The sequence below is a fragment of the Chenopodium album genome, chromosome 17, assembly GCF_948465745.1.
Source record: "Chenopodium album chromosome 17, dcCheAlbu1.1, whole genome shotgun sequence".
NCBI lineage: Eukaryota > Viridiplantae > Streptophyta > Magnoliopsida > Caryophyllales > Amaranthaceae > Chenopodium > Chenopodium album.
In genome coordinates this window covers 5,727,851-5,739,047 of record NC_137850.1, presented here as the reverse complement: position 1 = coordinate 5,739,047, position 11,197 = coordinate 5,727,851, and the positions used below count along the sequence as shown (strand labels likewise).

General features: G+C 34.9%; 2 protein-coding genes across 5 annotated transcripts; one reads left to right on the top strand and one right to left on the bottom strand.

Annotated features, from left to right (window-relative positions):
- The first annotated feature begins 2,226 nt into the window (after positions 1 to 2,226).
- LOC145587493 (protein SOSEKI 3-like) lies at positions 2,227 to 7,904 on the top strand. Of its 4 annotated transcripts, none has more exons than XM_081644229.1 (8): positions 2,227 to 2,433; positions 2,965 to 3,261; positions 3,352 to 3,421; positions 4,203 to 4,318; positions 4,481 to 5,375; positions 6,095 to 6,399; positions 6,488 to 6,552; positions 7,774 to 7,903. In XM_081644229.1, the coding sequence occupies exons 2-8, from the start codon at positions 3,072 to 3,074 to the stop codon at positions 7,873 to 7,875; spliced, it is 1,743 nt and encodes a 580-aa protein (XP_081500355.1). In that variant the 5' UTR covers positions 2,227 to 2,433; positions 2,965 to 3,071; the 3' UTR covers positions 7,876 to 7,903. The 4 variants fall into 4 exon arrangements, with proteins under 4 accessions (XP_081500355.1, XP_081500358.1, XP_081500357.1 ...); XM_081644231.1 differs by lacking the exon at positions 2,227 to 2,433 and adding an exon at positions 2,441 to 2,610 and having other exon boundaries at positions 7,774 to 7,904; XM_081644230.1 differs by lacking the exon at positions 2,227 to 2,433 and having other exon boundaries at positions 2,441 to 3,261; positions 7,774 to 7,904.
- A 732-nt stretch (positions 7,905 to 8,636) lies between these two features.
- Positions 8,637 to 10,440, bottom strand: LOC145587492 (benzyl alcohol O-benzoyltransferase-like). The gene is made up of 2 exons (XM_081644228.1): positions 9,985 to 10,440; positions 8,637 to 9,628 (listed from the first exon to the last, which is right to left on the bottom strand). The coding sequence occupies exons 1-2, from the start codon at positions 10,435 to 10,437 to the stop codon at positions 8,720 to 8,722; spliced, it is 1,362 nt and encodes a 453-aa protein (XP_081500354.1). The 5' UTR covers positions 10,438 to 10,440; the 3' UTR covers positions 8,637 to 8,719.
- Between the last annotated feature and the right edge of the window lie 757 nt (positions 10,441 to 11,197).

The window sequence follows — 11,197 nt, the reverse complement described above, 5'->3', positions numbered from 1 at the left end:
TTTTCTCGGACTCGGAGCGGATTTTTTACCTCGGATCGGGGCAGGTTAGGATCGGATTCGGACTGGATTGCCATCCCTAGCTTCACGCCTCACTCTTCTCCATAAAATTTCTTGGTGGACTTTATTCCAAAAAAAAGTCTAAAAAGGATTGAGTGTGATGTTTACCAAAAGTAAACATTGTAGGTAGCTTTAAGAAAATGGAACTTAAAGCAATTAAATTAATTTAAAAAAACATAATGTACTGTACAAGAAACCAAAAGACAAAAGAACCAAATGATGTAAACTTATTCCTTCCTTTCAAACAATGCATTAAAAAAGGGAAGGGACCCAATCAACTAAAACTAGGTCCAAGGCTTTGGACAAGGTCATGTACTCATATAGTGACTTAATTCTCTAGTCAAAATTCATCCCTACATCAATGGACTATTTAATTTATTTTAGGTAATCTTTATTTTCTGATTTTTTTTTTAGAAAGTACTAAGGGTAAGTGATGAGAATCGATCACAAGATGTCTTGAAATCGGAAGAGTAACTCTATTCACTTGAACTATTCCTCAATCTCTTTTGGATCACCTTATTGGTAGTCAAACCTTATTTTCTTATAAAAGGTGGTGAATTACAATATCTACAATAAAAACTTTAAACTAGGAGGTTGTTTATAACTTTTTTTTTAAAGAAAAGATTTTTCACAAAAACAAGGATTTAAAAAGTAATTTTGACAATTTTTTTTCTTCTAATTTGATTCACCTACATAATGGTTGAATTTATATTGCAATCTAGGTTAAACACAACAGTTAATAAATACAATTTGCATACGATAATTAAATGCATGCAATAAAATTTGCCTTTAATAATTCGATACGGATTTTAAATTTCTACAAATACTTATGTATGAAAAGGATATATTTGTCTTGCAAATTGCAATTCAATTTATGTATATATGATCTTAAGTCAATTTAGTTAGTTACTCGTTATTTCAATTCAGCTTTTAAAACACATTTAAAAAGTCGATATTAATACGAACCATTTCAATTTAGGACTTGTTCTCTTCAGCTTAATTTCAGTTCAGTTCAGATTCTAATTTTCTTCTCTCATAAACAGTTCAGTTCAGCTCAATTCAGTAAATCAGAACATGCCCTTAATTAATATCACATTTTTAGTTGAGTTTAATTTTAAAAAATTTTATATAGAATAATTTAGATTTTCGGATTTTTGTACAACCCTACCACAAAAGAGGAAAATGACGGAGTAGGGGCGAAATTTCTCTGTCTTTATAAAATACACACCATATATAATTAAATACTATGTCCATCAACCTTTGTGAAAGTAATGTTTTTTTTAGCTAAAATAAACATTAATACATCAACTAAATCAGTACTAATACATTTGTATTACACTAAAAGAAATTTTAAGTTCAGTTATTTTATCATCATTGTCTTTGAAATTTTACACAATTTTGTGCAACAGAAAACACATTCCTTTTTACAAATTTTAACACTTGAGAACCACTTTCTTTATACTACTAAAAGGGAAAATTTCCTTTATTATTATTATTTTTTTTTTTTTTTGAAGCAGGGAAAATTTCCTTTATAAAGGCATGCAAATGAAACATTAAAGATTCTATTAAAAAAAAAAAAAAAAAATTGTTTGAGCCAAAAAACTAAACAAAAACATTTGAAGATTACCAAGAATGATGCAGGATGAGTAGAAATTAGTAAACCAAATCGAAACAAAAAGTGAATAATTAAAATTTCCAAAGAATAAAGAAGCATTTTGATCTACTTATTTCTTCAAGTATACTTTAAATAAATTTAAAATTATAGCTTCATTACTTTAATACTCCGTATTACTAATATAAGAATGATTTTTTTTTTTTTTTTTTTTTTTGGTGTTTAGAGAGCCACAAGAGCGAGAGAGAGAATTAATCACAGGATCTCCTGAAACCGAGAGAGAAGCTCCAACCACTTAAGCTATCTCTCAATCTCACCAATATAAGAATGATGCAAAGTGAGTAGCAATTAATAAACCACATTGAAACAAAAAAGTGACCTATTAAGATCTACTTATTTTTAGTTACTCTAAATTTTAAATAAATTAAAAATTATACCTACGTTACTTTTATAATTAACGCGCATAATGTGACCTATCATTCAGGAAACGGTAAACAGGACATAAAAACAACAAAAGCCTCGAATTAAAAGCATTTTGGATTGGTAGAATCCCTCATTCTCCGGTTGGTCCCTTTCCTTCTCAAATTTCACTCTCTGTGTGTTGAACCTTTCAGACACACCTTTGCTGTGCTGTACTGCTACTGTTCAGTGCTCAGTTCCCTCTGCTTCTTTCCCGCATTTACTGTCAACACCCCATTTTTGTACTCATGACCACCATTTCCAACCACCTCCTTTCTCCCTCATCTTTCCTCTGCTCTCTTCAGGTTCATTCTCTCTCTTCCTTTTCATTTCCATTTTCTCTCTCTTTTCATCTTTCGATTTCTGCAGTTTTTCATTCTTCTGTTACCACTTTTTATATACTTTTGTTTAGTTAATTTCTTCATTTTATGCTGATTTTGTTTCTAAATTTGCTTTGAAATTGGTGAAGGCGTTGATTCCAGGTGATATTTTTGAAAAATTTGATGTTTGTTATGCTAATTATTTGTTTGATTTTGAATTAAAGCTCGGCTGTAAGCGAGATTTACGTTAATTTGGCTGATATTTGTGTACGAATTAGCTTAAATTTGGTGAAAAAGGAGATTTGAACTGTAATTTTCGAGGAATTTGATGTTAGTTCGGCAATTATCTATGTTCGATTTTGAATTTTAGTTCCGCGTTGAGTGAGATTTGCTTTACTTTGGCCAGTATCTGTGCATAAATTAGCTGTAATTAGCGAAAATGTTGATTCGAGTTCGAAATTTTGAAGAATTTGATGTAAATATATCTATTTTTTGTGTTTGATTTTTGATTTATAGCTCGTATGCGAGTGAGATTTGCGCATTTAATTGGTTGGAATTTGGAAGCAAAGTTTTGTTAGGGATTTGAGATAATAGAGGGAGAAAGAGGAGAGAGAAAGTTGAAAATGGAGGGAAGGATGAAGAAGTACAGACAAGTGAGTCCAGAGAGAGCAAAAGTGTGGAAGGAGAGGTCGCCAAAGTATGTGCAGAATCGTAAAGTGCCGGTTGTTTATTATCTGTGTCGAAATCGACAGCTCGAACATCCTCATTTCATTGAGGTTCCTATATCCTCTCCTGATGGTCTCTATTTAAGAGGTAATGCTGCTAAATTTACTTAAGACAGTGAAAAATTCGTAGTTATTGAAACATGATGCTGATACAAGTGTGTTTATGTTTCTGTTGCAGATGTGATTGAGAGGCTTAACAATCTGAGAGGAAGAGGCATGGCTTCAATGTATTCATGGTCTTCTAAAAGGTAGTCATACATTATCACTTTTGCACATGTTGCTTGTCTGGTGATCTAATAAAAGAAAAAAGGGTTAAAAGGATACTTAGATGTTCTGTGTCAATTTAACTAAAGCCAATGTCTTTGTGACTTTTAATTGCACAATCATGTGTTCTGAAGCTTAGATGTGTTTATTGATACTGTCGACTTTAGCTTGATTTTTCTAGCTTTATTACTGTAATACTTAAGTCTAATTATGCTATTTGCATACGCAATTGAATAGCGAACAAACAACATGCTCACACTTAATTTCTGTAGCTTCTGTAGAAAAAATGTGTTCTGATTTTTTTAAAGCTTAGATGAGTTTATTGGCACTATCGACTTTAGACCAATTTGCTAGTTTTATTACGAGTAATACTTTCTAGTCTACTTGTGGTTTTTGCATACAATAATGAATAGTGAACTTATTCAATTTAGCTTTTAATCTCAAATTGACGAAACTGTAGCCCATAGGATTTATTATTTATGGTAATAGTTATGCAAGTGACCACTAAGATCTCAAGTGTTACTATAAATCTTGATTAATGATATTTTGAGCAGAGAATTCGTTTGTAAACAAATGCCTTCTCTCCTAGCTATATGGATCATTGTCATTGCCTTTTGCTGGTAAAAAAATCTTAAATTTTACTTGGCACCAAAGAGAATTTACTCATGGCTTATTGCTTATTGCATGACCTTTGAACTTCATCTTGAACATAAGTGTTCCCGTTATGGAGTTTTCAACTCATTCTGCTTCTTTAAACCACCACAGAAGCTACAAGAGTGGGTTTGTGTGGCATGATCTGTGTGAAGATGATCTCATACTTCCGGCACATGGAGATGAGTATATTCTCAAGGGTTCGGAGATCATTGAAGATTCCAACTCAGGTAAAATTTCAGTGACAGTAGCTTGTTGAAAGATGTAATGCTATGAAACTATAGAGTTCATTGTTGACAGGTGTTAATTATCAAAATTGAGACAATGAAGAATTTGGCGTCACATACTAATCACAGTGGTATTAATGAATGTTGGTGTATTCAATATTGCAGATCGTTTCAGCCCAGTAGCTGTTTACAGAATGCACAACTTAAAGCAGTTGCCTGAACCACCTACTTGTAGAAGTAACGAGGATACATCCCCTTCCATGAGCATGGATGACAAGAGCACAGATGACAAAGAAACAAAGCATCCTCATGAAGATGAGACATCTCCTCCATCTCAACGTTCAGGTTCCTCAGCTGTTTCTCCTGACTCAAGAGCAGGAAGCCACTCTCCATGGGGAACTTCCTTAAGTCTGACGGAATACAAGTTACCCAACAGTGAAGGTGCAGCCGATGCTTCTACTCAGACTGAGGAAAATCCGAAACAAGATAATCAGAAAGAAACCTGTACTCGAGGTGTTTCTACAGAGGATGGGACATTAGATGGTGAACATCATGAGGACAACCCAATTCATGCTGATAGCTCAAAACAGAATCCAGAGATAAGTGGAAATTCTGTTTCGCCACCAACTTCCTCAAGTGCATCTTCATCTGGTGGAAAAGCTGAAACATTGGAATCTTTAATTAGGTCTGATTTAAGTAAGATTAATAGCTTCAGAAGACTTGAAGCGGAAGGCATGCAGATGCCATCCAGCAACAAAATGAAAGCGTCAAACATGTTGATGCAACTGATATCTTGTGGGTCAATATCAGTGAAAGATCATAGTTTTGGGCTGATACCTCTCTACAGACCGAGATTTTCTGATTCAAAATTTCCTTCTCCCCTATATTCTACTTCGGTTATGTTAGGTGAGCTCGATTGCTTGTCAGACAACTCAAGGTTAATGGGTCTCAGATTGGAAGATAAGGAATACTTTAGTGGAAGCTTGGTTGAGACTAAAATGCCCAAGGAACAAGGGGACGGGCGTACTCTTAAACGGTCTTCTTCATATAATGCTGACAGGTAAAATAAGACTATATCTCAATTTGCACTTCTTTTAACCTAGCATATATTACTGTATTGTAGTGTACTAACATACTTCAATTTTCTCATCCTCAAGCTTATTGGCTTTGTGTGATTAGTTCTTTAGCTAAATCTACCTTCTAGTTTGTAGTTTCCTGGTTCATTAGTACATCATGCTGAGAGGGGAAAACCCATAAAACATCTTTTGGCTCGTAAAATGGAGTTGGGCTTGAAGGTGAGTCAAAGGTGCAAATTAGGAAATATGTCTGGTCCTGATGATGAAACAGAACCTCTGGTCCTGGTCGTTAAAAGACCATGAAAATTAATGGAAATAAAAAAACAAATTTCTCAATTGCCTTTATAAATCTCCTTGTCATATGGTGGATTTTGAAGAAGCATGCTAAAGGAAAAGAGGTCTACAAAACACACTAGTCCTGTAGAACAAAGATCGTACTGAACATCTAGACATGATCGATTGGTTTGCACCAAAAAAAGATATGATAGGCCAGTCAAATCTGAAACAGAAACAGGCATGTTATCGGCTGTAATATCAATTTTGCATTTGCATTATTTTTTAATTGTACTTGATATTTGTTTCTTATTCCATTACTTGATATTTGATTCTTATATCTCTCTATCAGCTTAAGCTGTGAAGAAGCTATAAAATCATGTTACTAAGGAGTTGTGCTTAAAGATAACAATCAATTTGTTTCATTCAGATCTTCTAAAAAATTTGATTCGGTTGATAACAATGGAGAGGCAACCTCAACAAAGACTAAATGCATTCCAAGGTCCATCAAAACCTCTTTAAGCAAGCCAAGAAGCGAGTCATTGAGATCGCCCATTTCAGATAAACCTAGGGTGTCTTCTGATGGAAGCCGTGAATCACGTATCATATCTCATGATATGGCAAATGGTGGCAGTAAAAGGATGTCAGAGACTTCCTCAGGGAAGAATCCATCGACGAGAGTAAATTCCTTCAGAGAAGAAGAGATTCAGGAGAAGATCATTAAAATCGAAGAAAGTTAAGTTTCAACTCCTACCCACTTATTTGTAACCACTTCTTGATCGCATCATTTTGTTGCCTGAATTCCACTATACTATCCTAACAGGCTGGCTTCAGGAGCCCGGATCATTATTCAATCCAAAGAGAACTAACATTGCCTGCTGTAAAACTGTAAGTCCTCGCCTTCTCGGACAATCAAGGTACTCTTTACACAGGTCTGAATGGCAGCCATTAGATTGTTGGCGGGACAATTTGACAAATCTGTAAAAATGAGAAAAGGGAGGGAAATTTAAGATGTCTAAAATTCTTGGGAGATTGGGGGTTGAGGATGTGGTAAAGTACAGCTGAGGTGGTCCTACTGCTTTGATATACAGAACTGTTTTCCAAATGTTAGGTTCCCTGAAGGTGTAGAGTACTATAGTTATGCAGTGAAAGTATCATTCCAATTTTTCTGCTACTGCTGTCCTGTATGTTGTCTCACAAATAGCTTAGCCTGTACTGTAACAGTAAAAAAGGTTGGGCAACCAGCATCTTGTCTCTTTGTTAAATTCTTTTGTCTAAAAAAGAAAGTTTTGTTTTATTCTTCTGAAACGTTTCTCCTAGAATTTATGAGCATATGTAGGTATGTCCAAATCAATGTACCATAAACATGAATTATTAATATGTTGTACTCTGTAGACTGTAGTTGTCCAAAAAAAAAAAAAAAAAAAAAAATGTAATGTTGACTTAGATTCGGTGCAAAATCTTGTATGAGATGAACTTATATAGTAAGACCAGAGTAATTTATCTACTCCATATTTTTAAGGTGACTACAAAGTCCTTGTTCTTCTTAAGGATTGCCCCCTATTGACTACTATTAAGTTTTAGTTGCCTCTCCTATAATTGTTGAAATTTTTGATTGAATTGCTCCTCAATGTCCAAGCTCCATATTGTAGTGATGTACTTGGAGAGAGGGGAATAAAAAAGGGAGAGTTAAATGGTGACATAATATTGTTGAGAGAATGCAAGAAATATTAATAATAAGCTAAGAACCTAAAAAAAAACACACACACACAAATGATATTTGTGGCTCACTACAATGTGTTGACTATATCTGATAGAGTATGAAATATATTCTTGTATTTCAACCATTAGTTTAAGCTTTTGGTTTAGATGGTCCTTTAATCTGGTATCAGAGTTAGCGTGATACAAAGGTCTATTGTCTATATATTATCCATCCCTCCTTTCAAGTGGAATATTAAGCGTTAGTAGGAGGAAAGTCCATCTTCAAAAATAAGTCTATATAGTAGAAAATTGTAGCCAACATATACTGTATTGGATCATTCGTAAATGACTGGCCAATTCAATGCATATTTTAACGGTACATGCTCTATTTTGTTGCATGGAAATCAGAATGCAGCCAAGGTAGCGCTAGCCCAATGTCTGCTGAAGTCCTCGAAGGTCAACGTTGCGATGTATCAGCACGATTCACATGTTTACTGCAGTGGTCCTTAAGTAATTTGTCCAGTTTGTCCTCTTAATCCAGTCCACCTCGGCACCCTCAATGGTCTAATGCCCTACATTAAATGTTTTTTTTTTTTTTTTTTTTTATAAAAAAAAATAATAAATAAGCTTGAGTGCATCTAAAAAAAGAGAAATTTTTGTCCAGCAATACGTTAAGTGAAACTTCCTCTTGATTCCCCCATACTCTAGTGGCCTTTCAATGATTGGAGCAAAAATAGTTGACTATGAAGATCAAACATACAGTCCTTTGATCCTTCCGTGTTTTTTTTTTAAGTGCTCTAATTTGATTTTTGCACTATACTATCACTTTAATAGTTAAGCAAACATGGTATATAAATTAAATAAAATTAAACATAGGCATGAGTACTTGTTATATACGTCTCAATGTGTATATACTCAATGTTAACTTTTTTTTTATAATATACTTTCGTATATTAATATTAATAAAAAATATTATTGGCTAAAGTCACATAAACTAAAAACAAAGGGAGTAAGTTCGTTTATAACATAGGCATAAAATATTTGGGCAAAGTTCATAGACAAATTACATTTTTTTTTTTTTTTGAGGGAAGACATATTACATATCGAGTAAACTGTAAAAGTGACTCTTAGAATTAAAAACCTAGAGAAAGTATAAGCTTACCAATTACCCCAAATATATTGTAAAACGTTCTTAGGTTAATTTTTATTTCTTTCAACCGTACTTTGTGTAGTACAATACAGTTATTCCAATACAATTACAAGAAATCATTAAAAGAATGTAAATAAATTTGGTCTACAACAATTGATAAATTAATAATCATAACACTCCAAAGCACCTTGCAATGCCTAAATTCTAAAAATGGCTGAATGTTGAGGGGTAAATGTCAATCATACCTCGTAGTTCTTTAACAAAAACATCCATTGATGTAGGAGGCAAGGAAATGGGCACCATAATCATATTATCACCTTTCTTGTTCTTAAAGGTAATAAAGAAGCTTGCATCCGGTACCGACCCGTTACTAGCCGGTCCTCCATAAACGGGTTTTCCCCACCCGAAATCCACGTCCGCAAACCCTAAATGCCTAAGGTCAGACACCACGTATGTTTGACGTACCGAAAATTCTGGCCTATCATTTGTTACCATAAGGTTCATAATAGACCTCATATATTCCTCATTCACTTCTTTTTTGGTAGACCTAATGAGGTCCAATATATGTGCCATGTCATTGTTGCATATATCGCCCGCCCTAGCGCAAACTGCCGGAAATGCACACGCATTTCCGTAGTATCCCTTCGCTAAGGGCGGGTTAAACTTGTTCCTTGCATTGACAGCGAATAGTAGACGGACCTCTTCCTCGGGGTCTAGTCCAAGTGCTATGGTACGACAACGCCATAGGGAGGCACTAAGGATGTCGAAAGAGGAGAATTGTTTGATGTGTGGAGGGATATTGCGTCGTAGGGCTGCAAGCTCGGTTGATCCGAAGAGGAAGGATTGTTGGACAAGGTTGGCTGCTTGATCATGATCGGAGTGATGGTGATCGACTTCTTCGTGTTGGTCGTACTCGGGGTGAGGGAAGGTGACATTCGTGGGTTCTTTCGCGGTTAAGCGTTCGCGATCCCAAACTGGGGGGACGGACAGGGTGGTGAAGCCCCTCGCTAGCTCGCCTACCGCGTTCATTAGTTGCATTACGCCTGTGCCATCGGCGATGACATGGTTTCCTCGAATGGCTACTATGAATCCACCACATCTAAGACGGGTTACCTATACACCAAAGAGTATGTCGTATGTTAGCATATTATCAAAGAATTAAACTAGAAGATAATATTTTTTTATTTGAAGAAAACATATGTAAAAGCTTTTATCATCTTAACAGTACATACCAAGGATAATCAATAGTAATTACCGTGTTCACTGTAATTAATGGAATTTATACATCATTCATCAACCTTTGTTTATGTATGAAAGTATGAGCAACTTAATACTTCGTAATGAAGTACTAAAAAGTAGTACAGTATTCGTTTATATTATTTACCACAATTAGACATCTCTCTCACACTGTATATTAAATCGTTACAAATAGTATGAAACAGAGGTAGGGAGTAACAAAAAATAAGTACCTGAACAATGAACAAGGGAGTGCCAAGCATTCCATCAGTACCAGGAATGTCATAAAGCAAATCCTCCAAAGGAAATGGAGGATGAATTTCATCTCCGAAATCCTCTAGCGTTGCATCCGCCTCAGCCTCGATGAAGGGCACGCCTTCACCATTGCAATCGACAATGAGCTTCCTCTTAGGCCCTTCTACTAATCGGCCAGCATAGGGGTAGAAAAACACAAGAGCCTTAGCCAAAGCATCCTTGACCACCTTGACCGGGTCTTTTCCCTCCATGGAGCGTTCAGCCCGGTAAAACATTATGCCCGGCATCTGAAATCGAAGACCCTCTTGGTCATCAATGTCTGAGAGCGGTTTTAGCTCTCGTGGCGTAGGCTCAGCCGGGCACACTAGCTCTGGCTCCCCTCGTGTTACGTTTAACACTAGCGGAGTCGTGTCTTGTGCCATAAGAGCCATAATAGTGATAGTGATAGGTTGAGTTTTGAATGAGAAGATGAACTTTGATAAGTTGAGAAGAAGCTAAGTTGTAATGAACTTTGATGGTGTAAGATAAATGTATGTATTCACGTCTACTTATAGGTGTAATAAGTGGGTTGTTTAATAGTATTAAATCTACAAAAAGTAAAGTAAATGCATTATGATTGGAGTTAAAATTAGGTTAATGTTTTAGCACACGTGAACAATACAAATAATTGAGCAAATAAGATTGGATAATTAAAAAAACTTGGTGGAATTGAATTTTCATGTGCGTGGCTGCGCCAGTATGTGGATGATTTTTTTTTTTTTTCCTTCAAAGTGGGGTAGGTGCAATTCATGTAAAGACCAAAAAAATAACAATATTGCGAGTTGCATGCAATTCATCCGTATTTACCAGAGAGAAAAATATTGAAAAAAACTTTGGGATGTCACAAGAATAGTCAAAATTGAACCAACAATATATTTATGTAAGTAAGAAATATTTATTCAAAGCAATATGAACCATATGGAGTATAAACGTATAATGTACTCAAAGCAAAACGAACCAGGCAATATGGAGTATAATCAACTTTTTTTAAAATATGATTAGGCAGCTAGTAATCCATTTTATATTTCTAACCTATATAATTAATATGGACTAACACCTTACATATATCTTAAAAAATATGTTTTGGATTTGTTTATCTCATTTGAAATTTTGAGAGATTTAATTACAATTAACAATTTTTATATAAAGTCC